Raw genomic sequence first — 15,765 nt, forward strand, 5'->3', positions numbered from 1 at the left:
CAAATTATTATAGGAGAAGACAGCTTTTAGTAATCAACACTTTTTTCCCATGGCAACAAAGTACCATTTCCCTCCTCACATAAAACCCAGCATCAAGCAAAATTCTACATTCCAAATGTCAACAAGCACATCCCTGTTTATGAGAACAGGCTTTAGGGCTTCATAATCAGCACTTATTAAATTAGTAGCATGTTGTTATGTAGCTTTGAAGCTGGCTTTAGTTTATCAGATTGTCTCTTCTAGATGAAAGGGTTCAAGTACTAACGTCAGTGATTTTCAAACTTCAAAAAAGAAAACTTAGAACCATCTTTGAAATATAATGCAAAACCTATTATATACTGACATAAGTTGGAGTGGTTCTTTTTGAAGGATGAGGTAAGATCCTGACCTCTGCTGTTCTTAATCACTTTAAGAGTCCTCCTTCCTAGGGTGATGATCTGGCTTATTTGAGACAGAAGAGGTTTCCGGGATGTGGCATTTTCAAGCTAAAACAGAGAATGTCCTGGGCAAACGAGAACAAGATGGTCATCCTACTGCCCAGACTCTGAGGCACACAGGAACCCAAGATATGTAAATATTCTATGGAAAACCAAGTTATGTATGACTCAAGGAAAAAATTCCAAATTTCCTAATGCTAAAACTACAGATATGACCTCAATCAAGAACATTTGGGTGACATTTTTCATATTGTTTGATAACTTCATGAATCTGTGTATTCCTAGGTCCGTGATTTAAAAGTTACTTCTCTCTACTTATACTATTCTTTACAATAGAAATAAAATCTAATTAAATGTGCAGCCGGGGTTTAAAAGCTCCACCTGTTTTCTACTGATCATTATTAGGCATCGTTGGTGATAGTATTTAAAGTTATTTGCCTCTTCAATCAATTTTCTAACCCCTTGGCCTCTAATGATACTCTTTCTGCCATTCTCCCTAATGCATTGGTTTTTAAGCTCTTGGAGGGTTAAATGTTTGATAAAAGTTTTGGCATGTTAAATTCAGTTTTGTGTATCACTTCAGGGACCTCCCAGATTTTTCTGAAAGCCCATTTCGAAACACCTGATTAAGATTTCTACCCTAATTTCTGTTGAATGAGAGAGACACTTCAAAGTGAATCACTCTGCAAGACATTTTCTTAAATCCAGTGCAGAAAGACCAAGTGGCAAAATTCCATCCATAGAAATACTGTGAGGCATCCAAAATAAAAATCTGAGCAAGAACACTGCCCTTTCCCCACCCCCATTAGCATTAGAAGTAACAAGCTAACTGAAATTTTTGTAGGAGAGAGGACAAAGATCCCCAGGAAAAAAAATGTTCAAAAACTATGAATGTTTCAATGGCTTTCCCCCCACTCTGGATGCCAGAGGATAAAAAATAACAGATGCTGATAATTTGTTATAGGCTTGGAACTTAGAAATGAAAACTGAAAGTGAATTTTGTTACCAATTTTTTTTCTTTCAACTTAACCAGGGAGCAGTTACTGCTTTGTTTTGTTGCTGGCCTGCTCCTTATGTAAGCATGCAGAGAAATGGGCATCTTATTTTAGGACCTGTCCCATAGAAAATATTTAGCATTTTAACCTTGAACATAATTGGAATAGGATAATAAATTGCTTCTGAGAAGCGACCAGTTCCTTAGTGGGGAATACACCAAAATTCACCTCTCCAGAACAATTTGTTTTTTCTCTGTCATACAACTTTAAGAGATCACCTTGGGTTTTTGTTGATGATAAATAGTACCTTAAGTGTTTATAAGTGGCCACATGTTTACTGAAGATCGTTCTTAAGAACGTTAACCACATAAAGCCAGTCTCTTTGTTTTAACGGGAAATGACAGCTATTGCATTCATGATTTTCAAAATCAATTTAACATTCTTGTTGCTTAAATTGCTTAAATAACTTTTTTTCCCTATCATTCATTCACAGGAGTAGAATCAGGAGCAGTTTTGGGGAGTTAGATTTTGGACAACACTTTGGCTTGGAATAATGGCACTTTGATTTCAGTGTTTGCTTGCATATAATACAAATATTAAGAATCCTGATACTTCTTCCAATCTTGGAAAACAAAGGTCTATTAGTAGAGTTTTCTCCTAATGTGGAAAAACATAAATATTTAAAAACATGAACAGCTCTTTATCAAAATAACTGACGTGTATTGACAAGGGCCATTATAAGAGTTATCACAGCAACAGAACGGAATGTGGTATAAATAGAAATGTTTTAAATATAAGTGTAGTAGACTTACAATTAATAAATCTTCTCTGGTAAGAGTTTTCCTCTTTTTCTCCATTTTAATGTAGCCAGAAATTTCTCCAAGTTCTATTTGTACAGAGAACTCTAATGTTCAAATGGCAACAATTCTCCTTCCCTATCCTCTATATAAGAGGTCAGTAGTTGCTACTAAAAGTTTTTGATGCCCAAGGTCATCACGGTAAAGCAGTATTTATAACTTTTTCCTAGGTCTCAGGATATGAACCACAAACTCTATGTCCTATTCTTTTATAAAGTGTTTTTTAAAAATTAATCTGTTTTTAATTTTTATTTGAGCTTATTTATTCCTCACCTAATTTGGGCCCCATTGAGGAAGATAATAGATGTAACATAATAATAGGTAACCTACAGTATCTTATTTTATACTTAAACCTTTACTACATATTCTTCTCTATTCTTCTCACATGATGCTTACTAAATTTTCTCATTTTATACTTCCTGATTTATGATGCATTAAAAATAGGTAATTTTTAAAATTAAAATATCAGCAACTAGCCTTTTTCTAATGCCCATGAAGTGTGTTTCCCATAGAGGACTTTGTAATGGTTCATATATATTCTCTACACTGATTCCATGGGTAAGACTTATGAGGAGATAAGGAGTTACCATATTTCCTTCTAAAATTTTTCAAACCATTCCTTTGCACTTATCAAATCCACCTTTGGCATGTTGAGTTGGTTTTGTGCTTAAGTTTTGCCAGGTGTTTCACAGTTTAGTCTTATGATATCTCCTGGTGTTGGAATTTACCCAGGGTGCCCAAGGCCTTCGGGGACCAGTGGGCACTCCAGGACTCAAAGGTGACAGCTATCCTGGTGTGGCTGTAAGTGTGGACATTGCTTTTATTTCCTTCCTTCCTCTCTCCCTCTTTTCCTCCTTTCCTTTCCCTTCCCTTTCCTTCCTTTCCTTTCATTCCTCCCTCTCTCCTTTCCTCCCTCTCTTTCTCCCTTCCTCCCTTTTCTTTTCTTTTCTTTTTTCTTTCTCCCTCCTTCCTTTCCTTTCCTTCCTCCCTTCCTGAACACTGCACACAACAAGGTTGCTCCAAGGTTGCTCCCTCTCTCCCTTATTATGTCATCTCAGGGCCCTGGAGGATTACCAGGACCCCCTGGACCAAGGGGTTTACATAGAGAGGGAGACACTGGAGCAAAGGTAAGACTTTAAAGTAGGTAATGGTAGCTTTTAAAAATGTACCTTTAGTTTGGTAAAGGTGAAAATCTTTATCAGACATGATAGAAGAGGAGAAGCATCTACAGAATTGATCAAGTTACTTTTCCTCATCTATGGACTTCCTGGGCCTTGTACTCACTTGAACATGTAGATTAACTTTATGGTTTTTGGTAGCAACTCTCACATTCCTTTGCTGCCTTGTCTTCCTGTACTAAGAACAGACTTTGGTTCAGATCCCTCCCCTCTCTGGCCATGCCCCTGCCTAAGTGCTCTCATTCAATATCATGGTTTTAACCACTATCTGCACACTGATGGCCTCCAAGTTTCTATCTTCCCTCCTCTAAGCCCTGCTTTCACACGTCTAGTTTCTTACCATACATCTCCTCTTAGATTTCTCACAGACAACTCTAACCTAACATCCAAAATAAAGCCTTTGATTTTCACTCCATAAGCCTGGAAATGGTTCTACCAAGCACCCTTTGCTCATGCCATGATACCTGAGTCATTCTTGGTCCTTCCTTTCCCTCTCTTCCCTCCCCGTGTAGGCCTATGGTAAATCCCATCAGTTCTACCTTCAAAATGTATCTTGCTTCTGGCTGCTTTTCTCCTGCTGCTTCCATCAGGCAGCCCACCATTATCTCTCACCTGGGCTCTTCAAACCTCTTCACTGGTCTTCCCTCTTCCACCTCTGCCCTTCTATTACCTAGCAGGCAAATTGATCTTTTAAAACCATAAATCAGATCACATCCCTTTCCTTCTCAAAAAAACTCTCTAATGGCTTCTCTTTATACAGAGAACAAACTCCAAGCACTTTCCATGGCCTCCGGGGCCCTTCACAACTTGGCTGCTGCTCCCGCCCCTTGCTCCCTTGCTGCCCACCTCTAGCCACACTGGCCTGCCCTCCTTCAGCTCACTCCTGCTTCCAGACCTTGGCTTTGTCAGGATAGCTCCTTCTTCAGGTCTCAAATCTTGCCTCCCTGTCCGCCATACAAAAGGCAATCCTCTCTCCCCACCCCCATCACCGTCACGTCCCCCAGTGTGTTTCCTCCATAGCATGCAGCATTTCTGAAATCATCTTGCTTATTTACTGCTCTGCATACTTCACAAGAGTATAAATATTCCTGCAGGCCGGCTCTTTGTCGTACTAACTTCTTGGACCAGAACTAGATGTGCTACCCAGTAGGAACTCTATAACATGTTGAATGAATGGAAAATGAATAATCAGTGTTACCCTACAGAGTGAAATTCTCCTTAGAAATATACCTACTCACTTAGTTTTTCAAATGCTTTCAGGTCATTAGAGAAAGAGGTTGTAAGTGCCTAATGTCAACATTTTGTCTTGAGTTTTTGGCCTCTGCCCCAGCACTTGGGAGTGTTGACACCTTGACACTGCTTCTGTACAGTGGGGCAAGTACCCTTTTGGCCTCTCCCAGGTAGAATGAAAGACTGGAGGCCCATCGCACTCAATTCATCTCTAAAGGGGATCTTGATTGCTGCCCATCTCTGTGTGTTAGGGTAATCAGGAAGGTCAGGGAGACGTGTCTAAAAGTGCTGAGTAGGCTGTGCTGAGGACAGACGCTTAGGTGCTTTTGTCAAGGTTCTGGCTTGTCTGACTCAGGACTGAATCTGATCCTCATTTGAATTTGGGTACTGAAATATTCTTTTATCTTTAAGGCAAAGTGTCTGTCAAAATGTTAAAATTTAAAAATAGAAAGAGGAACTTCAATATGTAAACCGCATTACTTTCTGCTGAGCAAAACACTGGTAAAGACTTTTGTTTTTACACTAAACATTCCTTTAGTTATGGAACTAGAAGCTTATTCCTATTCAAAATAAGGCAGGTGTTAAATATACTGGAATGCATTTGTATTCCAATGGAAGCATGTAACCATTTACATTTCCACAGAGTAGATTATTATAAATATTTTATATAAGTATACATTGTATTATATTAAATTATACCATCGCGTTACTGCTTTACATTTAGCAGTAATAATAAAGACAGGCACTTAAGCACAGATAGTGAGCACTTAAAAATTTGACTCTTGTGGGCTTCCCTGGTGGCGCAGTGGCTGAGAGTTCACCTACCGATGCAGGGGACACAGGTTCGTGCCCCGGTCCGGGAAAATCCCCCATGCCGCGGAGTGGCTGGGCCCGTGAGCCATGGCCGCTGAGCCTGCGCGTCCGGAGCCTGTGCTCTGCAACGGGAGAGGTCACAGTGGTGAGAGGCCCACGTATTGGAAAAAAAAAAAAAAAAAAATCGACTCTTGTGCATGTTCCACCATGTCAGGTTATTTAACATGCAGACTAAACATTTACTAAATGAGTTCATTTATCATTTCCCTCTAAAAGTCCCTTGTATTTTTTTCATACACATTTTAAGGGGAAAAATCACAGGAAAAATAAAATGTTCTTTCAAAATTTTATCCTGCCTATTTTCTGTTTTTGTTAACAGTCAGCATGTTGTCAGAAGATGCCTTAAGTGAAACTCATATTCCCTCTGCTAACTCACACAGGAGGCTGAGTGGAAGCAGTAGCCTCCAGCTCACGTCTACTGAGGGGAGATGGGAACACAAGTGAGGACCTGCCTCCATCCCGCTGCCTTCTCCTTCTGTCGCCCCTTCCTGTGGATGCTGGGAAAATGCATTACCCTGGCCCTCTCTAGCCCTGGAAGGAGATGTCAAGAGTGCAAGCTAGTCTTAGAATCAAAGAACCTGTGGATCATGAACTTGAAAAATAAAGGAAATTCTAAAAGCAAACACCAGCTTTTAATAACTTTCAAAATCACCTCTCTTCCTTTATAGAAGGCTTAGAGACTTTATGGGCCCTTTTTCATTTTTTTTTCCTGAAGAAAACTTTTGGACACACACACAAGCACACACAGCCCAACAGAAGCTGGTAAAGAAAGGGAAATATTTGGAAAAGTCTAATTCCACTTAACTTTGTCCTTTTGGTTTGGTAAAGTGGAGGTGAGACTCTCAAAAAACCTAAGGTTGCCAATGGTAGCAAAAGCACAGGACTCAAATGTATGCAAAATTCCCCTCCTTCCATTTTTTCTTAAAATGGCAGAGAAATCGTAAGTGCATGGAAATGTGTCGGTTTGTGTGCATGCACACACATGTGTGTGTAATTGTATAGACATATAATCAGACATGTTTCTTATTTAAATTCTGTGTTGTCACCTTAAAATATTGGCCTTAGGGCATTAACTTACAAAACAAATGTGTTTTGAAATGAGGAAACCGTTAAGGTTGACGATTAATTTATGGTGGGTTTTGCGATATTTAGTTAAGGTCACATGTGTTTAGCATTTGACACAGACATTCGAATCAAAGCTTCTATGTTTCAAAACATATAAAAAACAGTCCCTGACATCTTGCACCCTTGTGGCACTCCATGGCTTTTTTCCAAGTGGAAGAATTCCATTATGACATCAGTGGTTACAGTACTTCTCTATACACTTCCCTTGAATGAATGTAATCCAAATTTTGACAAGGGCTTCTGAGAGATTTCTAAAATTCTTGTAAAAACTACAATTTCTAAGGAGATAGTAGATACAGTTTTAAAATCTACTTTTTTTTTTTTTTAGTTTTTTTGCCACACCGCAGGGCATGCGGGATCTTAGTTCCCTGACCAGGGATGCAACCCATGCCTCCTGCAGGGGAAGCGTGGAGTCTTAACCACTGGACCACCAGGGAAGTCCCTAAAATCTACTTTGGAAACATGCCAGAAAGAGGAACTGACAATTCAGGGGTTTTTTGCTAAGTTGGAAGTGCTCATCCAGTTCCCTGAACCCTAGACCCAAATTGTCTGCTGGATGATGGGGAGGGCAAGCTCAAAGATTCTACCTAACACTGCTACCATTTCTCTCCTGGACCCAGAAAGATGAGAAGGACCCTTTGTGATTTGGGGACCCTCATTATATAAATCTCATCTCCCTTTGACAAGCCCAGATAATTCTTTGCTTCTGTAGTTTCACCCCCATAGGCTAGTGAATCACCCCAGGGCTGATTCACTGACATCTCTGAGGGTGAGAATTTACTCTTGGCCTCCTGGAAGAGAACTACAAGGAGTGGCTCTCCTGAGCTCCAGAAGGGCAGGAGCATCTTGCCAGGCACCTCTCCCAGCTCTTTCAGCCCCCATCAGAGTGCTAGTTCATCACAGAGAAAGCCAAGGCCTTCCCCAAAGCTTTGCGGCAGTTGAGCTTAGGCCAATTCTTGCAAAGAGGAACTTTAAGCTCGCTTTGGAGCCCTCAAGGGACCTTTTAACCATAGAGTCGTTGGAATAAAGTCTGGGCAGAAACAGCTTGTTGGGTTGTTATTGTTGTTATCATGATTGTATACTACCTAAATATTATATGTTACCTAAATATTTCCAGAAGCTCATGGCATTTTAAACAACTCTCTTATTTTACAGATAAGGAAATCAAGAGCCAGAGAGGTTGAGCAACTTGCCCCTTTACAATATAAACAGTGTTGACACTATATTGTGTTGAGTGTGAGAGGGAGTCTATAAATATGGATGAATGAATGAAAAACTAAGTGCATGAATAAATCAGAGCAGGTAGAATGACTTGTCCTGATCTACAGATGCTCGGTCTTCAATACTGTCCATTTTCCAACTACCTCGGCACTGTTTAGTGTACAGTTAGATTGTTCCTCTTTCCATTCTAGTTTTTCCATTGTCAAAACTTAAATTATGTAAACATGAAGCAGAAGCATAAACCTAAAACCCAAAGAGTTAAACACTTTCCAGAAGCTTTAAATGTTTGATTATAAATACACGCTTTATTTGACAAAGGTGACCCATACTCATAAATTAAAATGGAAGTCTATGTGAAATTCCACTGAGTATCATTATTCTAAAAATGTTCCCAGCATCTGAATCGCCCCTCTGTTCTCTGCAATGGCTCACATATGTGCACACCACCAGCAGGCAGTGGTGGAACAGAGGAGCGATTCACACAGAGACGCATTAGGAATTGGTGGATTCCACTGGCGGACATGGACTGGACAAGGAACTCCATTTTGAACTGTGTCTGACAAGGAGGGCTGGCCTAGGATACAGACTTAATGCTAGTGAAGTTGAGGGTCCATGATTCCAAATTGGAGTTGAAGAAACCCACCTTTTATAATATGACTGCAAAATTGCTACAGGCAGGACAATCAGCTTGAAAACAGGACTAATTAAAGCCAGAGCCATATCAAGTTTAAATACCAGGCAATTTGACCTTTAGATGCCAGAAAAGGTCACTTGACTAGGTGACTTTTCAAGGTTACTCCCCAATTCAGTTCCATGCATGATCTCTGAAATCAGAGTTGGAATGTAGTCTACCTTATAATTTTCAGTATTGCTTTCATTTCTCCTTGCTGTTTTCCTAGCTCTGCATTTCTCTTCCCCGGAGTGCATACATACCTTCCTTTCAGCCTTAAGGATGCACACTAAATCCTCTTATCATTCAACACCCACATCACCATCAACACACTTTTATTTTTAATCATGCAGACTGGAGGAACTTTCCCCCAGTGGAAAATTATATTGAATATCCGTACAAGAGCCTTTTCTTCTCCCTGATATTAAGGGCACTGTCAACATTTTTATTTTTGAGATTTCTAACTCAACTAAATAAGAAAGAATGTCCCTTTCCAGTGAGATTCTTGGTACAGGGGAATCATTTGCTCATCTTTGATGAGTTCATTTTGAGAAAAGGAAGAAACAATCAACAACAAATCCTCCCAAATCCTAAAGCAAGTTTTTAAGTTATCATTTAAGATACTGTTGCTTTGGGGTAAATATTAAAGTTCTATGAGAGAAATTGATTTGAAGAATTGAAATTATTTTAAATATTTTGAAATTTCAAGCTGGGAAAGTACACTAAAGGAAATGTTATAGCGACTTGAGTTTTTGTTTTCTAGCACCTTCTTGTTTCCCCATCCCCCTGAGAAGTATGCTGGTAATTGTTACTGTCTCCCTTTTCATCTTAAAGGGTGTCAGTGAAAAACAACTGAGTTGTACGACAATGGCCAATCTATAATTAATACACATTATCAATATCTGGGTTGTCTGCCCGTAAGCTTAGAAGAAGGCCTCTAAAATTTCCATTGACATCCTGGCAACCAAAAGTGAGGTATTCAGGAGTCACCAAACCATTACATATACTCGTTACGTAATTCATTCCAGAGTGGTGCTTGTATTTGTGGTAGCTGGAGGCTTAGTAGTTATACCTTAATTTTATTTAAAAGCCAGAAAGAAACATTAAGCAACTGCTAATCATCACTTTGACTTCTTCTACCTTATTTTAAAACTCAATCATTCCTTGGTTTCATCATTTAGTGGACTCTTCAGAGTAACATTTTTTGGGGAAAATCCTTGAGAAGCTAATTCTTTTCACAGTGAATTCAATTTGCTTTTTATTGTCCCAAAGTAGAAAAGCATGAAATCACTTTTAGAACAACTGTAACCTGCTTCCACCGCCCTCTCATAGAGTGACAGAGACTTAACTGGCACAAACAAAGGGAGAAATGGTGATTAAAGCTTTATTAATATATGTAGGGGGAGAAAGTCTAACGGGCTGTCTTGTCTCTAAGAGTACCATCTTCTCAAATATTATATTTAAATCTTATAAAACATAAAAGGTATAACAAACTATTTCCTTATCACTGGTCCACTTGAAACCTTTACCACTTATTAGCTCTGTAACCTCAGCAAGTCATTTAATCTCCCTCAGACTTAGCTTCCTCATCTGTGACTTGGGATAATAAGCCTCCATCAAAGGGTTATTCTGCGAAGTGAATGGAATAATGTCTACAAAACATTTTTATGAATTCTAACACACTAAAGTGGTAGTAGTAGTGGTAGTAGTAGTAGTAGTAGTAGTAGTAGTAGTAGTAGTAGTAATAGTAGTCGTAGTCGTAGTAGTAGTAGTAGTAGTAGTAGTAGTCGTCGTCGTCGTCGTCGTAGTAGTCGTAGTAGTAATAGTAGTAGTCGTAGTAGTAGTAGTAGTAGTAATAGTAGTAGTCGTAGTAGTAGTAGTAGTAATAGCAGTAGTAGTGGTAGTAGTAGTAGTAGTGGTGGTGGTGGTAGTAGTAGTTGGGGTATGCATTACTATGCCAAATGAAGTATATTTGCAGTATGGATAAAAAGAGAGTAAGAATTTGTATAGCTAGGAGATCTGGAATGAAACCAATTGAAACATCGGGGAAAACCACAAAACTGAGGAATGGCAATAGAGGCAAAGGGAGAGGGAAGCCTTAGACAGCTGGGTACTTGTGTAGGTTGTGTGGGCCTCTTGGGAATCTTACAATCAGGATGTTTTCTTTCTTCTTTTTGAGAGAGTGTGATTGACTCAATGTAGGAAAAGGACTTCCACAGCCACATAGCCATGGTCTTTGCATTAAATGGCAGCTGGAAACAAGTCTGGGGAGAAGTTGTCATCTTGCATCTAGCTCCAGCCAACACCAAGCTGGGAGACGGACTCTGGAGTCAGACCTGGGTTTGAATTTCTTCCAGCTGCATGGCTTTTGGCAAATCATGTATCCTCTTAGGTCTCAGTTTCCTTATGCAGTAAGTTGATGTTAAGAAGTTCAGATAAGATAATGGCTAAAATGCTCCTGCCACATGATAAAAAATAAATTTTAATTTTGAGTTCTTTTATTAAAAATTAATTATAATCATTTTAATATTAACCAAAGCAAATATTTGCCAAAGAGAAAATGAATGCATGTGATAGTGCCTTTGTTTTCTTTTTCTTCTTTTCTTTCTTTTAAAATGTAAAATGTTCAATGAATGATTACTAGAGCCATCATAAGATTATGTATGATTTTAATGAGGTTGAAACTAACCACACTGCAGGGTTATGGTCTAGGTAAAACCTTTACTGAATCATTTGCTAAGTTCATATATGCAAGCACTGCAGAAAGTCCTAAACTTGGCCATTTTCTATGAAATTGAAAGGAGTATCTCCCATCCAGAATCCCTTTTGTGGGCCAAGAGGAATCTGGAGGCAATCTAAATAGTTATTCTTTTTTTGAGGGAGTGGAGATGAGAGGGTAGGGGTAGGATTTATAAGACTTCTGGTCTTATGAAATTGATGGACAAAGTTAAAAATGGCAACTCCAGAATTTGCTTTCAGGTCTGTTCATTATCTCCTAATGCAAGGGCTCCCTCTGCAGGCTCCAATAACCTTGGATCCTGTGTGGGAAGGGAAGTCCAGCTATGCAAGTACCTATTGTAAAATCTTATTTGTGAATGTCACTCTATCCACAGACAATAAAACTACATATCTGAAAATATCATAGTAAATGCACCTTTTAGGTACCATTGGCGCTGCACTGTAGCAAAACCAGAGTTATCAAGGGATGAAATGAGTCCTGACCATGGTCCTCTTGTGCTCATTCACCTTGTTGTGGTCTAGCGTGGATGCATGGCCCGTGGAACAAAAGACACTATACATTTTCAAGAACCCACCATAGTGGAGGAACACTATCTCTGTGGACTTACACAGCTCATTAAGGGCTTGATATTCCCATCTACTGAAAAGTATGATCCATAAACACCAAGGAACCACCCTAAAACCTGTTACTGACCAACTCTAACACTTGCAGAATGTGTTAAGGTAAGTCTTGGTTTAAAGTCTATCAGATTCATAGAAGCATATATCAGGTTATATTAACATAGATCAAGAGATTACAAAAGACAACTTTGATAGGTAAAACATAGTTATATGTCAACAATTACATAGAAAAGGACAGATAGCTTGTTTGAAGTAGACACTGCAGTACCACAGTTGACATGGATCACACCCTTAAAGCTCACTGGCCAAGGTTCAAATATACAGAGGGCAATAAGATGTCCACAGAGGCAGCTATTCTATTGCATTTAGCCTTTAGACACTCCTGAAGGGTGATGGTTGGGGGAACTGAATAAGAGAGAAAATGGAGCAAGTGTGTGAAACAGTAAGGTATAATTGGAGACCCTCACCTGGTGAATTTATAGATACTCCTTTTAAAGGTACCTCAGAAGTACTCAAGAAAGAAGAGATAATAGAAATGTATATAATATAGAACAAGTTCATGTTCTCTACTTGGAACTCTTGATGATAGGGGTGATCATTTAATCTGGGGGAAACTTGGGGTCACTAAAACTTGGCAGTCAGAAGGAGAGAGGTGTTAAAGAGATAATTAGTACCTGTGGTCTCAAAAGCAGCTAAGTATTAAGTGGAAGAGATGGATAGAGAAAACCAGAATCATAACAGTGGCCTGCAAGCAAAAGGGAATACATAATTATGAAGTAGAGATTAAAATAATTAACTCAGTAATAAAGTTTAAAGGTTTCCCCATTTCTAAAGGCCTTGTTTTCTCTAGAAGTATTTTAGGGTTTGGAAGTAGAAAGCAAAGCTAAATAAAAGATGGGATTTTTTCTACATAAACAATTTAATCATTTCTTATCATTTATGACTTTTGCACTGTTGAAAGCTATTGATATCAGCTACTTAGCTCCTAACAGGACATGGACAAAACAGAACCTAGGCCTAAGAGCTTGGGAGTCTAGGTTCAAAGCCTGGTTCTGGCCTTTTTTTTTATTTATAACTTTATTGAGGCATATTTTACTTATCACAGAATTCACCTATTTTAAGTGTAGAATTCAATGATTTTTTTTAGTACATTTACCACGTTGTACAGCCATCATCACAAATCAGTTTCAGGACATTTTCATCCCCCCAACAACATCCCTCGTGCCCATTTACAGTTAATCCCCCTTCTTAGTTCCTATTCCTGGCCCCAGGCAACCACTGACTTACTTTCTGTCTCTATCAATTTGCCTTTTCTGGACATTTCATGTACATGGACTCAAACAATATGTAGTCTCAAATATTTGATTTATTTCATTAAGAATAGGGTTTTTTTGTTTGTTTGTTTTGGATTTTTTTTTTTTGCGGTACGCGGGCCCCTCACTGTTGTGGTCTCTCCCGCTGCGGAGCACAGGGTCCGGACGCGCAGGCTCAGCAGCCATGGCTCACAGGCCTAGCCGCTCCACGGCATATGGGATCTTCCCAGACCGGGGCACGAACCTGTGTTCCCTGCATCAGCAAGCGAACTCTCAACCACTGCGCCACCAGGGAAGCCCAAAAATAGTTTTTGAGGTTCATCCATGTTGTAGCATGTAGCTATAGTTCATTCCTTTTTATTGCTGAATATACCACATTTTGTCTATCCATTTAGCAGTTGATGGACATTTTGGTTGCTCCCAGCTTTGTGCTATTATGAATAATTCTGCAAAGAGCATTCATATGTAAGTCTTTGTGTGGACATATGTTTTCATTTTCTTTGGGTGTATACCTAGGAGTGAAATTACTTGATCAAATGGTAAAATTATGTTGAACTTTTTAAGAAACTGCCAAACTGTTTTCCAAAGTGGCTGTACCAGCAACACACAGGGTTCCTATTTCTTCACATCCTCTTAGCCCTGCCTCTCAATAGCTGTGCAGCTTTGGGCAAACTTTAGTTCCCTCTGTAAAAAACCAGGTGGGGTGGGGAGTTAAGACTTACCAAGCACCTGCTCTGTGCTAGACATGGCGGCAGAAGCATGGCATTCTTTGTCTGCCTCCACTGTCATCTCCACGAAAGGTAGATATGATTTTCTATGTATCTGATGAATTTACAGAGGTTCAGAGAAATTAGGTAAGTTAGTCATTGTCATACAGGATTCTTGTGAATACTAAATTATATCAAGTCTCATATACGAACATGCAGAGCACAGTGTTGGGGACACAGAAGGCGGTTAATAAAGAGATTTTCATTTCTCTGCTTCTTCCCATCATTCCCATCTCAAATAGGTCTAACCACAGGGCCTGACCTGCGCCAATCAGGCCCCAACAACTTTCTGGTGATAGTTGCCTATTATGAAACCGTCATGCAGTGGCGAATCTAAAAGCCTTTAGAGAACCCACCCTGCAGTCATAACCACTCTAGGGGCAGGAGTATCCTAAAGCCAATCCCTAACCCAAGTCGCATAAAAACATGAGAGCAACCAGTTCAGGAGAGGGTTATATCTTTTAACCCTTGTTTTTTATTCTTGTCTCTTCTTTCTCCCTCTCTTCACAATGGCAGTAATTACTTTTCCAAATTCCTGAGAAGGGAGTTCCGAAAAGTATATATTAAGGTTGCCAAGAATTTAATTGACTTTATTGCTCTGAAATGAACCCGTATCGGTTGGCTTGATAAATGGCAATAAGAAATAAAAACAGGGCTTCCCTGGTGGCGCAGTGGTTGAGAGTCTGCCTGCCGATGCAGGGGACGCGGGTTCATGCCCCGGTCTGGAAGGATCCCACATGCTGCGGAGCGGCTGGGCCCGTGAGCCATGGCTGCTGAGCCTGCACGTCCGAAGCCTGTGCTCCGCAACGGGAGAGGCCACAACAGTGAGAGGCCCACATACCGCAAAAAAAAAAAAAAAAAAAAAAAAAAAGAAATGAAAACAAAGAGGAATAACACTCCCTTGACCAAGTATAGAAAAGTGATATGGAAGAAAAGTGCTCAATTATCATCTTAGTCAAATTCAAGGGTTTGGGATTTTAAAATATATTTCTGAATATGAAAATTCATATGAAATATTTTAATATGAAATATGAAATTTTATATGAAATATTATACATCACAAAATTTCTTTTAATCAATAACTTGTCATTCATTGTGTCTTTTCAGGGAGAGCCTGGTGTCAGAGGCCCTCCAGGCCTCCCTGGGCCTCGGGGCATAGGAACCCAAGGGCCAAAGGTGAGTCCCTCAGGTCTGTGCTCTGGGTGAGGGTCAGGTACCACCCATGATGATGCATAGGAAGTGCTCATTCTGATGCTGACTTAGTTTTCTCTTGATTGTTGATGAAGAGTCTTATTTTCTTATATCATGTGAACTTTCAGTAAAATAGAACATTTAGGTCTACGAAGCCATTCGCTTCCCCCAAAGAAATTAGAAAGTTAATGTCTTTTTAAAAAGTGATTGCAAAGTGCTCAAAATATTCCCAGGTTCCTTAGAGGCTGTGCCATCATTAAGAAGCACGTGTTTACTTTGGCCAGAGGTGCCTCAGGTCGCCTTTTAACAGGACACCAGCTGATGGATCTATTGTGTGCTGTGCCCGTAGTTCGCTCTGTCCTCAGTGCAAGGGCCTAATTTATTGTCCCCGTGGAAGGTGAGAGGAACTTCCTTTGGCTCCCTTTGCTCTCACTTCTATTTCTCTTCCTTTTGTCGCCTCCAATTTGGTGATTATTTATCCTTTTATTCTTTTAATCCAGTGTTTCTCAATGAGGGAGATGTCCTCCCCTCTCCACCTCAGGGGGACA

General features: G+C 39.7%; 1 protein-coding gene across 1 annotated transcript in view; it reads left to right on the plus strand.

Annotated features, from left to right (window-relative positions):
- COL28A1 (collagen type XXVIII alpha 1 chain) overlaps positions 1-15,765 on the plus strand; it is a gene marked incomplete at its 5' end in the record, with an annotated part of 146,241 nt that overhangs the window by 77,274 nt on the left and 53,202 nt on the right. The window contains 3 exon segments of the mRNA XM_082632228.1: positions 3,022-3,090; positions 3,348-3,416; positions 15,134-15,202. Of these exon segments, the coding sequence (XP_082488354.1) occupies positions 3,022-3,090; positions 3,348-3,416; positions 15,134-15,202 (207 nt within the window).

Source organism: Mesoplodon mirus (genome assembly GCF_964341445.2).
Source record: "Mesoplodon mirus genome assembly, chromosome: 9".
Classification (NCBI taxonomy): domain Eukaryota; kingdom Metazoa; phylum Chordata; class Mammalia; order Artiodactyla; family Ziphiidae; genus Mesoplodon; species Mesoplodon mirus.